The 15,247-nt window shown below is 36.3% G+C and overlaps 1 protein-coding gene across 1 annotated transcript; it reads right to left on the reverse strand.

Annotated features, from left to right (window-relative positions):
* Positions 1–1,202: 1,202 nt before the first annotated feature.
* Positions 1,203–15,247, reverse strand: LOC127118617 (chloroplast envelope membrane protein). The gene is made up of 7 exons (XM_051048844.1): positions 14,540–15,247; positions 14,352–14,437; positions 13,966–14,139; positions 13,086–13,200; positions 9,859–9,956; positions 9,251–9,386; positions 1,203–1,727 (listed from the first exon to the last, which is right to left on the reverse strand). Exons 1-7 carry the CDS (start codon positions 15,095–15,097, stop codon positions 1,659–1,661), a joined length of 1,236 nt encoding a protein of 411 aa, XP_050904801.1. The 5' UTR covers positions 15,098–15,247; the 3' UTR covers positions 1,203–1,658.

The following is a 15,247-nucleotide window of genomic DNA, read 5'->3' on the forward strand; positions in this document are numbered from 1 at the left end:
AAACATGTAAATTCACAAAAAAATTGGTATCCACTTAAAATTTTCGATACGAAACTAGAAATTTCAAAAATTTCAGAAGTTTTTATAAGGGTATCAAGGTCATTTCGCTCCAAACGTGGGGTGCCAGATTTAATTGGGGGTGTCAAATGCTCTTAGTCTTTTTAACTAAAGAGACTTATAAAAAAATCAATGCCTTTTTTATTTTGAAAATAAACCTAACTTACCTCAACCTATGTAGACTAGACCGTAGGCCTCTATTAGTCGGTCTTACCTATTCCCACATTTACCTGCCACATACAAAATATAAAAAAATCATCTCATACTCCATTTATTTTCCTACCCCTACATTATATATTTTTTTAACTAAGATGTCTTCATATAAATAATTTATTAAAATTAAAAAAATATTAATAAATTGATTATCCGAACTTTTTTGTAAAGTCTTACGGTATACAAAATAAAAGTTAAAAAAATATTTAAAAAATGACTATCAGAACTCTTTTGCAAGAGTCTTCGGATATTCAAAAATAAAAGTTAATGTTAAAAATTGATTACCAAAACTCTTTTGTAAAGTCTTCTGATAGTAAAATAAAAGTTAAAAAATGTTTAATGAATTGACCACCAGAACTCTTTTATAAAATTTTCCGGTACACAAAATAAAAGTTAAAAAATATTTAAAAATTAACTACCAGAACTCTTTTGTAAATTCTTCTAGTTAATGTTAAAAACGGATTACCGGATTACAAAGTCTTCCGATACGCAAAATAAAAATTAAAAAATATTTAAAAAATTGATTACCGGAACTCTTTTGCAATGTCTTCAAATACACAAAATAAAAATTAAAAAATATTTGAAAACTGACTATCAAAACTCTTTTACAAAATCTTCTGATACACAATAAAAATTAATGTTAAAAACTGACTATTAAAACTCTTTTACAAAATCTTCCGATACACAATAAAAATTAATGTTAAAAACGGACTATTAAAACTCTTTTGCAAAGTCATCATGTATACAAAATAAAAGTAAACAAATATTTAAAAAATTAGTTATCAAAACTTTTTTGCAAAGTCTTCACACAAAATAAAAATTAAAAATAATATTTTGAAAAGTAAAATAATAAATTTGTTAAAAATAAATTTGGACAAAGTTGATATTTTTTTATAAATGATAGAAGTATAAGAATAAAGGTAGAAGAAGTATGAGGTAAAATTTTCACAAAATATTGACTTCAAATAAAAAATATTCCATCAAATTTTTTACCTTCAGAGACTCGATCTCTTATCCAGTTAATGATCATATTACAAAATATATATATTCCAGTAACATAAACGGAAGAATGAGTTGAATTTCAAGGTCATTACATATTTAAGCTTTATTGGCTGGTTTGAGTGAGACCATTCTCTTTGTGCACATAAACCACCTTGAACTGCCGTGTACTATAGAACCAGTCAAATACTCATGCGCTCGCACAAGTCCGGAAAAAGAGAGAAACATGAACCAGTAGCTGAACTTGCGCAAAAGTTACCATTACACCAAAGGCCAGACATTTCAATATCAATAAATGCATACAAGAATGAGGTAATGGTGAAAAATTGGAACTATTCTAATTGATAAAGCCGGAGCATACAGTCGAATCCCGGACATGGAATTTTCAACTAGTGACGCTTCACTTTCTGAAGTACACGCGTCACTTTCGGGGATAAACTTGGGAGGTATTTGTACATCTGCATCACAAAAACAAACAATAAGGGGTGATACACGCATTACCAACTACAAAGAAACTGACAGAACAAGTTTTTATAGCTCTACAGAACAGAATTTTCACATTCCTAGTAATGTTAATCAAAACAAAAGCAGCATGTGTTTTAGATTTCTATATCAGAATGTCACAAACAAAACAGTCTAATCCTACCACATGCTTCATTTTATTGAGGCTTGGCACAATGACAAGGTTGCTATTCTGTTACATGGTGGTCATGGACTATATCTTGAAAGGATTTTGGAATTGATATTAGATAATGGACCTCAGGTTAAAGGATAACATAATGTCGAAGTAAAATCAATAAGATTTCCTACAGTAGCTTCAAAGGTAACCAAAAATCATTATTAGACAACTGCTACATTATATTTTAAAATATAGGTTTGGTTTAACTCAATCATATAACTTATTAACCGATTTGTAAGATGAAAGATATCCACTAATAATAAACACGCCAAGGAACAGTTGGATAGTCTTTATTAACTGTATCATAGGAATAAACACACCAAGGAACAGTTGAATAGTCTTTATTAACTGTATCATAGGAATAACTATTTTTCCATTTACATTCATATAGAATATACCATTTCTTGTGAATATACAAGTTAATTGTTTAACTTATTTGCAAGGTTATAAAATATGAGTCTAGGTAATCTTGATAAGCCTACGTAGACCCGACTTGTAAAATTGTACTAAGTTAACTTAATATTAAAATAACTTTATTTATGACACGTTGAAGGCTATGTCCAATCCAACACTATTGAGTTTGGTGTGTGGATATGAATAGTGGGTGATCAATAGCGAAAATCTATAATAGATGGTCCAACAGATCTTGAACGGGACTTTGATACTATCTTAAGAATTGTGGTTGGACTTAACTCAACCTCACAAGCTTGTAAGATGAGGATTACACCCACTTACAAACACATATACAAGTCATCTATTGTCCGACATGGGACTCTTAACACTAATATTGCAATACATAAATAACTAAGCCAAAAATATTTGATGATATTGACATAAATTTAACATTTTAAGGCAAACAAATGTAGAATCTATTAACAAAAAAAAAAGAAACCGGTGTTGAAAAGGAACGTAGAAATGCTCCCTCATGTTGAACCCCAAATAAATTTTCCAGCAGTGGTATCAGAGCCTGGTTCGAGTGAGGGACTGATTTCCTTGTATCAAAAGTCCTCCCCACATGGTGGTGGGTAGGAGGCATGTCCTGTTGAAAAGTGTCAACGGTGGTACAAATGTATGTGGATGGAAGAGTTTCCACTTGAATGAGAGCATTGTGAAAAGACTTGCACTTGAGGGGGGGAGTGTTGAGAAAAACAAGTGTGAATTGGAAGTGTTGAGAATCAAGTGCGAGGTAGAAGTCCCACATTGATTAGAAAAGTGAAGATTGAGCAATTTATAAGTGAAATAACCCATACATCTATCACCTTAAGATTTTGGATGAGTATGTGATGTGTCTCTCACAAGGTATGTTGGTCATAGAGAAAAGCACAAAAAATGTAAAAATGTTCCCTCATACTAAACAATCAAAAGTTTGACAACCTTTCTTATTTGAACGTGCTCCCTAGGCCATATACCCTGCTGACACATGCTTGACGTTAAGAATGCTCTCATATATGGTGACTTATAGGAACAGATTTATATGTTGGAATTTTCGCCTTAATTGCGGCATTTGACTTGCCTCGGATTTAGTCTCACATTGCTTAGAGATACGGCCTATGTTGTGTTTATAAATGGAGGAAAACCTCACTCTACAAGCCGGTTTTATAGGGATAAGTTAGGCCCAACCCAAATTTTGAGATGGTATCAGAGCCTATCTTAGATCTATTGATGGGCTTCCCGTCATCGTCCACACTTCGGGCTCATTGAGGCCCAAGCGTGAGGGGGTGTGTTGGAATTTCCGCCTTAATTGCGGTCCGCCCCTAGTCGCCTTAATTATGGCTTTTGGCTTGCCTTAATTGCAGCCCCTAACACCTTCATTGTGTTGAGTTTGAAGCGTTGGATTTAGTCTCACATAGCTTAAAGATATAGCATGTGTTGTATTTATAAGTGGGAGCAATCTTCACCCTACAAGACAGTTTTGAAGGGATGAGTTAAGCCCAACCCAAATTCTGAGATTATATGTAGCAATTACCTAGGTTTGTTGCAAAGGGGAATTCATACATTATTTGTAGGTTATTGTTGATATTTGGCCTTAATTGCGGTCCGCCCCTAGTCGCCTTAATTATGGCTTTTGGCTTGCCTTAATTGCAGCCCCTAACACCTTCATTGTGTTGAGTTTGAAGCGTTGGATTTAGTCTCACATAGCTTAAAGATATAGCATGTGTTGTATTTATAAGTGGGAGCAATCTTCACCCTACAAGACAGTTTTGAAGGGATGAGTTAAGCCCAACCCAAATTCTGAGATTATATGTAGCAATTACCTAGGTTTGTTGCAAAGGGGAATTCATACATTATTTGTAGGTTATTGTTGATATTTGACTATTGTAGTGAATGTATTAAGTAAAAGCCGATTGATAGCAAAAGGGCACACTCAAAGTTATAGTTAGAACTACAATGGGACATGCTTGACATTAAGAATGCTCTCATATATGGTGACTTATAGGAGCAGATTTATATGTTGGAATTTTCGCCTTAATTGCGGCATTTGACTTGCCTCAATTGCAGTCCCTAACGCCTTCATTGTGTTGGGTTTGAAGGGGTGGATTTAGTCTCACATTGCATAGAGATACGGCCTATGTTGTGTCTATAAATGGAGGCAAACCTCACTCTACAAGCCGATTTTATAGGGATGAGTTAGGCCCAACCCAAATTTTGAGATGGTATCAGAGCCTATCTTAGATCTATTGATGGGCTTCCCGTCATCGTCCACGCTTCGGGCTCATTGAGGCCCAAGCGTGAGGGGGTGTGTTGGAATTTCCGTCTTAATTGCGGTCTGCCTCTAGTCGCCTTAATTATGGCTTTTGGCTTGCCTTAATTGCATCCCCTAACACCTTCATTGTGTTGAGTTTGAAGTGTTGGATTTAGTCTCACATAGCTTAAAGATATAGCATGTGTTGTATTTATAAGTGGGAGCAATCTTCACCCTACAAGACAGTTTTGAAGGGATGAGTTAAGCCCAACCCAAATTCTGAGATTATATCTAGCAATTACCTAGGTTTGTTGCAAAGGGGAATTCATACATTATTTGTAGGTTATTGTTGATATTTGTAAATATAGTATTAAGAATATTTGTATATCGAATAGTCCCACATCGACTATATCATGTAATTAGTTATAATCTCTCTATATATAATAAAGTTTCCGTAATGTTTTTCAAAACACACGGTTCATTCAAATATCTCTTAGTCTTTTGTATTCTCAACATGGTATCTAGAGCCTGCTAAGAGGCAATTCTTTCTTCGTTGTGTTTTACCCGATTGACCCACTGTCTTCCGGTGAGAAATTTTTTTTACAAACCGTGTCATCACTCCGGTTTGCCTCCCACTTTTCAAAATTCTCCGATAACCTACCAGTAGAAGCGCCTCTTTCGATCCATTTGTTCCCCACTTTTCATGCAGAAAGCTCTGCATGTGACAGCACGCTCGACTCTCCATAGGGCAACTGTTTCAGATCCGATACTCATGGCTACTCCTTATAACTTTACGCCAAACTACTATGATTTTCTCAGGTGATATCAGAATTATCAGAACTTAGATTCTACTGCTTCGGTAGCACACACTGGTAATTCATTTGCTTGTCTCTCTCAATCATCTTCTCTTGGATCTTGGGTCCTTGATTCTGGTGTGTCTAATCATGTTAGCGGTAATAAAAATCTTTTCTCTTCCATCTCTACATCCGGTTTCTTACCTACTATAACTTCTGCCAATGGTTCTCAAACCCAATCCGAAGGGATTGGTACTGTTCAAATTCTACCTTCTCTCTCGGTTACTTTTGTCCTCTATATACCTCATTGTCCATTTAATTTACTTTCAGTCAGTCGTTTAACTCGTTCTCTTAAATGTAGTGTAACCTTCACTAACAATGATATTACCCTGCAGGATCGGAGTTTGGGACAGATGATTGGTGTCAGATGTGAGTCTCAAGGTCTTTATTACCTCTCAGTGTCATCTCAGACATGCTCGGCCAAAGATTCTCCACTCACTATCCATGCTCAGTTAGATCACCCCAGTATTTCCAAACTAAATAAGTTTGTGCCAAATTTATAGAATGTATCTAATTTACATTGTGAGTCGTGTTAGCTAGGGAAACACACTCGTGGTCAGTTTCTCAATCGAGTCAATAAACGAGCTTCGTCCCCTTTTTCTTTAGTTCACATCGATGTTTGGGGTCCCTCGCGTACTATCTCTACTCTTGAGTCTAGGTATTTTGTCACCTTTATTAATGATTTTTCACGTTGCACGTGGTTATTTTTAATGAAGAATATATTTGAATTATTTTCTATTTTTGAACAATTCTATCAATAAATAAGAATTCAATTCGATGTGTTTATCCGTACCTTAAGAAGTGACAATGCCCGTGAATATTTATCCCAACAATTTCAGAATTTTATGTCACGCAATGGTATTCTCCATCAAACATCTTGCCTCACACACCTCAACAAAACGGGGTAGCCGAACGCAAAAATCGGCATCTTGTAGAAACCACTCGGACCCTATTTCTCCATGGTAATGTTCCACTTCGGTTTTGGGGGGATGTTGTGCTAACGGCATGTTACCTTATAAATCGCATGCCCTCATCTGTCCTTAACAAAAAAATCTCTCATTCAATCTTTTTTCCCAATTCCCCACTTCACCCAATTCCTCCCCGAGGCTTCGGATCCACATGTTTTGTACACAATCTCTCTCCTGGTCTTGATAAACTCTCAGCTCGATCACTAAAGTGTGTCTTTCTTGGTTATCATCGATCCCAAAAAGGTTATCGTTGTTATTCACATACTCTACAACGATACCTAGTATCGGCCGATGTTACCTTCTTTGTGTCGGTTCCATATTTCGAGTTCAGTCACATAACTCCATAACTCATTCAAGAAAGTACTCCCACACCTTTTCCAGCAGTTACTAATGTCCCGCCTACCATTATCCCCCATCAGTTTAGGGCTCCTGGCCCACCCACTTCTCGACCACTTCAAACATGTCAGCGTCGTCACCCAACGCCTGTCGTCCCTGTCCCTGAGGTTATACTTGTCCCTGAGGTCATTGCAGACTCTCCTCCGACGCCTCCACCATCACCGGATCTGATCCTGCAACCTGAGTCCGATCTTCTGATTGCCCTTCGAAAAGGTATACGTCAAACACGAAATCCTTCTCCACATTATATTTATTTATGTTATCATCGTCTTTCCCCTTTGCAGTATACTTGATTGTCTTCTCTGTCTTCTGTTTCTATTCCTAAAACTCCAGGTGAAGCATTATCTCACCCTGAGTGGATGCAAGCAATGATTGATGAAATGTGTGCTCTTCAAAACAGTGGTACCTGGGAACTGGTTCCTCTACCCCATGGAAAATCTTTGGTAGGTTGTCGTTGGCTTTATACAGTGAAGGTTGGTCCAGATGGTAAGATTGATCGATTTAAAGTTCGCTTGGTAGCCAAAGGATACATTCAGATTTTTGGATTGGATTATAGTGATATCTTCTCACCGGTAGCCAAGATGGCATCTATTAGACTTCTTCTAGCCATTGCAGCCATTCGACATTGGCCTCTTCATCAACTTGACATCAAAAATTCTTTTTTACATGGTGATCTTAAAGAGGAAGTATATATGGAGCAACCACCTGGATTTGTTGCTCAGGGGGAGTCATCGAATATGGTGTGTAGGTTACACAGGTCTCTTTATGGTCTTAAGCAATCTCCGAGAGCTTGGTTCAGCAGATTCAGCATTGTAGTACAACAGTTTGGTATGGTCCATAGTGAAGCTGACCATTCTGTTTTTTATCGTCACTCAGCTCAAGGGTGTATTTATCTTATTGTGTATGTAGATGATATTGTCATAAATGGTAATGATCAGCAGGGTATACTCCAGTTAAAGCAACATCTCTCGAATCAATTTCAGACAAAAGATCTTGGTAAACTTCGCTATTCTTAGGTATTGAGGTAACCCAATCTAAAGATGGTTTGGTGATTTCTCAGCGGAAATATGCTATGGATATTTTGGAAGAAACAGGTTTGTTGAATGTTAAACCAGCTGATACTCCTATGGATCTAAGTGTCAAACTACTACCCAATCAGGGGGAGCCTCTATCTGACTCAGGAAGGTATAGAAGATTGATTGGAAAGTTAAATCATCTTACAGTCACTCATTCAGACATTTCTTTTGCAATTAGTGTGGTGAGTCAGTTCTTAAACTCCCCTTGTTAGGAACACATGGATGTTGTTATCCGGATTCTGAGATACATCAAATGTGCTCCAGGAAAAGGTCTAGTGTATGAAAATAAAGGACATATTCAGATAGTTGGATACTCCGATGCTGATTGGGCAGGGTCACCCGTTGATAGACGATCCACCTCTGAGTATTGTGTACTTGTTGAAGGAAACCTTATATCCTGAAAAAGTAAGAAACAAAACGTAGTTGCAAGATCAAGCGCCGAGGCAGAGTATAGGGTCATGGCAATGGCAACATGTGAATTTATTTGGTTAAAACAGTTGCTCAAGAAACTTCAAATTGAAGAAGCAAGACCAATGACACTTATTTGTGATAATCAACCCGCATTGCACATTGCTTCAAATCCAGTGTTCCATGAGAGGACCAAACATATCGAGATAGACTCTCACTTTGTCAGAGAGAAAATCGAATCTGGTGACATCGTCACAAACTTTGTCAACTCTGATGATCAATTGGCAGACGTGTTTACAAAATCTCTGCGAAGCCCCAGAACTAATTATATATGTAAGAAGCTTGGTGCATTTGACTTATATGCTCAAGCTTGTGGGGGAGTGTTGATATTTGTAAATATAGTATTAAGAATATTTGTATAGTGCTTTTCAAAACACACGGTTTATTCAAATGTCTCTTAGTCTCTTGTATTCTCAACAGTTACAAAATCCTTGTATGGTCTAAAACAACCATCTAGAGTTTGGATAAAGAAGTTTAGCAAACTTATTCAGCAATTTGATAAGAATTTTGGTAAGGCAAATCAAAGTATATTCTTTAGACATTCACCTTTGAATAAAAACTTTTTTATCTCATTGATGTATATGATTGCAATTATAATATAATTGTTAGTTATTTTTTCAATTTATCATTTGATATAGTTTCCTGAGGTAGTTTAGACAGTGCTGAATTTGATCCTAATTTTGAGAATTTCTTTATGTCTTCCTTTGTATATGCATTGTATAATTTAACACAAGTAATTAGACCCTTCAACTAAAGTTCAAGTTGTTAGGTAGAAGCCAATTTTTTTAACAGATTTCTAGCGCTATCAAATACATAAAATCAATGAAATTTCACAATAACTAGAGAGAAGAAAATACCCAAAATTTCAACAATGTATCCGTGAAGATTGGGAACCAGCCAACAAAAATAGTAATACCAGACGGATCTGGATCAATCCCATAATGCTCGGCAATTGTCTCTAGCAGAGCTCGCCATCCAATTTCAGAATGATACCTGTAGGCATCCCAATATGCACAAAAGACTCAAGAACTCAAAAAGAAAGTCCAAACAAAATAGGCTAATTAAATCAAGTAGGAAACCTACAAGGGAATCCTATCAAAGATTTCTAATAGAAAAGAGATGAAAACAGCAACAATCATTATGAAATGTATTAAGTAGAAGCTGATCATTAAAACAAAAAAACATTTTGACCCAACTGTATCCTTTCATCCTAATCTTCTATAACTGGCCAATGCTCAGCCCTCTAAGTAGAAGCCGATCATTAACACAAAAAATATTTCCTTTTCACATACAAAATGTTTTTCCCTAACTTGTTAAAAGTAATCGTATTGTTCTTAGTGCTATAATACTTCCTTTGAATGCATGGATACCCTGTATAAGTGATATCACAGGCAACATTCAGCATTAATTAGAAAACAAAACTTATGTGATAGATAACAATTACCAAGATGGAAAAGGAAGTTACCCTAGTAAAGTATCTGCTATACATATAATTACAAACGCCTTCTCAGTATAAGAAATATTGTTTATAATTTTATAACCAGTAAATTTGAGTAAAGCTACCTGCACAATATGAGCAAAGAAACAAAATAAAGGATATTAATATGTATAATTTAGATGAAAGTACATAATAAATTATTAGTGAACATCGAAAACCAAAATAAGAAAACTTAGGATATATGCAACAGTAAATCATCTGCCGTAAAAAAGAGGCCTCATAAAAAGTAAGAGTGTCAGGCTCCAACCGGATGCACAAATATTAGTACTAACTGCACAAGCTATAAATGTACACAGGCTACATCTCGTCTAGTCTAATTAAAGATTTATAAGGAAATAGTATCGAACAAAATCTGTACAGACCAAATATGTCCTAATTGTGGAGACAAAATTGTGTTATACCAAATAGAGTCAAATCCTGCTAATTATTTGAATATTTGGCTCGAGCTCAGTCTACTTTTGATGGCCTAAAGCTTATGCTGGTTAGTTATAATCTTAAGGATGTATTAGCAAAGCTTGACAATGTATTCATGGTGTATATCCTTCCTGGTTTTCCTAAGGATCATGGTTCTGTTCGAGATCAATCTTTGACAAATAACACCATCCCTATGGTTGAAGAGTTTATTAATCCTCTTATCCGAGTTTCCTCAGAATCCTCTGCTCTTATTTCTAATTCTAGTGACTGTAGTAGTGGAGTCGTGGACGAGATTGTGGTTGAGGACGTGGAAGAGGTAACCTCCAATGTACTTCTTGTGGGATAGATAGGCACGCTCAATATCAGTGTTTTAGTCTGAATGGATTTCCAAGCAAAATTGCTAATGTTGTTCAATCCTCTGCAGAGAATGCGCCGAAGGCAGAATTCGAAACTTCTTTTTCTGCGAGTGAGTACAAAGAGTATTTGGAGTTGAAGGCAAAACGCCACCTTCTCGGCTGCTATAGCTCATACTTGTAATTCTCCGGCGTGTCTCTTTCATTCTACACCTATTGGATGAGGTTTTGCCTATTTCCTATTTTAAGTTTGTTGAGTCCAATCCTTAATCTTATGTTCCCTCTGAAGTACCAAATGGGTTTTCTTCTGAGTCTCCACCGCCTTTGAACTGGTATGGCATCATCTATGAGAGAAGGTTTGGACCACACGTTTCAGCTCTTGTTCCAAGTGTCTCCACACCTACTTCGGCTCCACCTGTGACTATTGACTTTCCTATTGCCATACACAAAGGTAAGCGTACAACCACTAGCCTGTATCTATTTATAAATCTCTTGTTATACCATTGTTTATCTCTCACCTATTGTGCTTGTATTTCTGCATTTTCATTTGTTTTTATTCCTAAGACTACTCAGGAAGCATTATCCCATTCATGGTGGAGAGAAACAATAACTGATGAGATGTAAGTTTTAGAATCTATTCATACATGGGAGTTTGTTCTATTTCCTTCTGGAACAATCACCCCGAGCATAGTTTGGAAGACTTAATAAAGTGCTACAACAATTTTAGGTGATCTGTTGTGAGGTGTTAGAATCAGTAGGTAGAATTGAGATTTCCATCTTGACTCTCTAACTAACTTTTTGATTTCTAAAATGTTAGCTAGTTACAAAAAGGGATCTGTTTTGCTTTATACTTGGCAAAACAGATGACTTGTTACACTCAAGCCAACAGGTGTCAATCTTGAGGCCTAGGCATTTGTTAATCAAGAATTACCGTCTTACACTAACTGTTCTCTAATACACCCCCACAAACTTATGGGGAGGAACAACCCTGAGTTTGTGTTTAAAAGCTAAGGATCTGGTGGATGGCAAGGGCTTGGCAAGAGAACCAGCCCATTGATCACTGTCAGGAATGTGGAGAACTGAAGCTGCTTAGCCATAACTTTTTCCCTGACAAAAAAGAGGTCTGTTTCCATGTGTTTAGTCCGCATGATGAGATTATGAGCCAATAACACTGCAGACTGATTATCACAGAAAATGGTAGGAACTTTGAAGAAGATGCTTAGTTCCTTAAGAAGAGTCTGAACCTATGAAGCATGGACTCTGACACGGACATTGGGACACAACATGACACAAACACTCTCACACCGATAATGTTAAAACAAAAAACACCGACACCGGTACATATATGATAGTATTTGAGTTTTATTTCTCCATCTATTATTGAAAGAGTTAAAAATATTCTAACTAAAGTTAATGTCTTTAATTTTTCATTGATAATATTATTTCAATACATGTTTAACCCTTTTAGATGTGTGAGATTTGTCAAAAAAATGTACAAGGTGTGTTGAAGTAAAGAGAAAACAAATTCTTTTTGAAACACAATTGTGTGACACATGTTGTATGAGTGTCATATGGGGGTCGGTCACCAATTTAAAGTGTGTCAAAGCAAAGAAAAAACCATTATGTTTGAAGACACTTGTTTGACTTTTACAACACCTGTCTGACTTTTCCGACACGTGTCGTACGAGTGTCATTCAAGTGTCGAACACCAACATTTGCCTGACACCGTGACACGCATACTCCTAAAGGTGTCCGTGCTTCATAGGTCTGAACCAGAGGAGGTCTGCAGTAGCCTGAGCAAGGCTTCTGTACTCAGCTTCGTTGCTAGGTCTAGCCACCACTTGTTTTTTACTGAAGCCAGTTGCAAAAATGGTATTAGTTTGATTGTTCTTGTAATGGCTTCAGTGAAACATTGGCCTTCGTGGTAGCTTGATATTAAAAATATCTTTTGGTGTAGAGACTTAGCAGAAGAGATCTATATGGAGCAACCACCTAGCTTTGTTTTTCAGGGAGAGTATGGCCTTGTTTGCAGGTTACATATACATACATCATTTTACAGTTTTAAAGATTCCCCTCAAGCTTGACTTTGATAATTAAATAAAGTTATTTAGAACATAACTATGTATTCTTTAGACATTCATCTATGAACAAAGGTATTAATCTTGTCATTACAGATAATGATCAAGAAGATATTGAAGACCTAAAACAGCATTTATTAAGCCATTCGCAGACCAAATATTTCCTAAACGTATCAAATGGAAGTCATCATGCATCCCAGTTTTGAAGCTGTCTGCTCCACTATCTAGGACTGGCAACATAGAGTAATGATATATCGCAAAATAACAATGATATTTATGGTAGAAAACACGTCCAACAAAATTGGCAATGCATACAAACATCTAGCAGAAGAAAAAAATGTGAACTTACTTTACTCTTATTGAAGTACAAAAGAATAAATAAAGACATCCCGGAAACTGTATCTGACAATATGTTGGCAAATGCTCTGCGATTCTCCAGTCTCCACTTATCTCTCAACTCTAATCTGTCAGAGCAAAAAAATAGAAAAGGGAAATAAGGCAACAAGTATACAACAATAGAAGATTAACAAGGTCATCTTACACAAATAACACTAGGCGATAACATGACAATACACTAACAAGTCGAAGACCAGATTTATTCTCTTTTTGCTCAAAGCCCCTACCAGTTTACAAGGTCTTTAGCATGATTATTTCTTTTGAAGTTTTAGAGCTTATGAGGAGAGAAAAAAGAGAAAGAAAACAAAGACTTTTATATTATGAACGTGGTTTGAAAGACAATATATAAACACTAAGCACTGGCACTTCAAAGAGGGAAACAAATCATGATAACAATTAAGAAACATAGAAAGTAACACTAAGAGATAATCTAAAATACTTAAAGATATAAAACTAATCATACGATAGGATCTTAGATATCAAAGATAAGAAGCTACCGCTATTAAGAAATATTCTAAAATAAGAATAAGACTTTTTCATATCTTCTATTGCAAAATAACAAAAACAAGTTAGAGAGCATATGAGTGAATTTTCATGTTATATACAGCAAAGCTTTGTTACTAAACACAAACATGTTAACCTATTTTCTATATTTACATAATACTGTACAAGCATACTGCCCAATTTGAATGATCGCTAACAGTATCTAATAATTTCTAATTTGGACTTTCCTGAATTCAAAGTACTACTTCATGTTCATTCTACAAACAGATACAGTAGGGGGAGAGAACCATTTAAGATAATCAGGAAAAACAGAGAAGTACTGATCTTACGCTTTATTCCTCAATTCCCACCAAACCTCGCTATCAGAAAGAGGGGGAGCTTTACCAATCTCTACCTCAAGCTCAAATCGTCCTTTCTCAATTTTTAATCCCTCAATTATTTCAAGTTTTTGATACTTTCTCACATCCAGCAATTGGGCGGCAAGTGGTACAGTCTTTACATATCTGGCAAAGGAAAAAGTTTAAACAGACCACAAGTAAAAGATCAATAATAAATAGCATATACTCAAGAACAAAGAACGCAAAAAAAAATGGCAAAAGTAATATGTTTCTTTATACTTCATAAATAAAAAACTTAGCTACATAAAGAATCATGAAAACTAAGAGGCGCTAATACTGGATAATCAGAACAAATATTTCTTCTCATACACAATTACCTGTCTAAAAAAGGCATGAGTACATAATCATGAACGAGAAAATCCATTGCCCAAGGTATAATAATCAACGCTGCCAAAAATTTAGCCTGTAATAACAACAATGGTACGTGGAATTGAGTTACTCGTTAGAGAATGTATTAAGCAAGCACTAGCACATTTGAAAGAAAGAGAAAAAAAAAAGCACTTACCGAATTTGAAGAAGCATACTGGAAAACACGATCTTCATAAAGCATGTCATCATCATTTCCGAAAATGAAAGCCCTAACCGACTTAACAATCCCTTCTTCGCGCGAATCCGGTCGAATCTCCTCCCTGTAATCCTTGATTCCTCCCTCCCAAGAAGAATTCGCAACATCCTCCTCTTCCTCCAAAAGCCAGTCTTCCCATTTCCTATGGTCCTGGTTCCTCCTATCTTCTTGAGCCTCCCTCACATCTATAATTGCTTCCGCTCTCCGCTTCCATGCCTCAAACTTTTCATCCTCGGACAACTCTTGTTGCTCTGCATAATCCTCTTCCATCTCCATCATATCATCCTCCTCGGAGAAAATTTTGAACCACCAACGCTTCCTTGAATTGTTACTATTATGGTTTTGCGCTTTTGTAATAAAGCTTCGACTAAGCCGCCGCCGTGTGAACGAGTGAAGAGTGGAGGAACGTTGTTGACGCGGCGGGAGGGAGAGGGAAGAGTTGCGGTGGTGATTTTTAAATAAAATGAAGTTGTTGGAAAATACAAGTGTGGAGCTCATGAAGAAGATTAATAAATGCCAACATCTTTCAGTTTAACAACCAAAGCCACATTTCCGTTCCAGTAAAGAGTAGTGTAGTTATACTATTATCCATTCCGGAAGAACAAACATTACCCCAGCGTAGTGATATGCATGGCTATTGTTACGCCA

This window comes from Lathyrus oleraceus, chromosome 1 (genome assembly GCF_024323335.1).
Source record: "Lathyrus oleraceus cultivar Zhongwan6 chromosome 1, CAAS_Psat_ZW6_1.0, whole genome shotgun sequence".
In the NCBI taxonomy this organism is placed as follows: domain Eukaryota; kingdom Viridiplantae; phylum Streptophyta; class Magnoliopsida; order Fabales; family Fabaceae; genus Lathyrus; species Lathyrus oleraceus.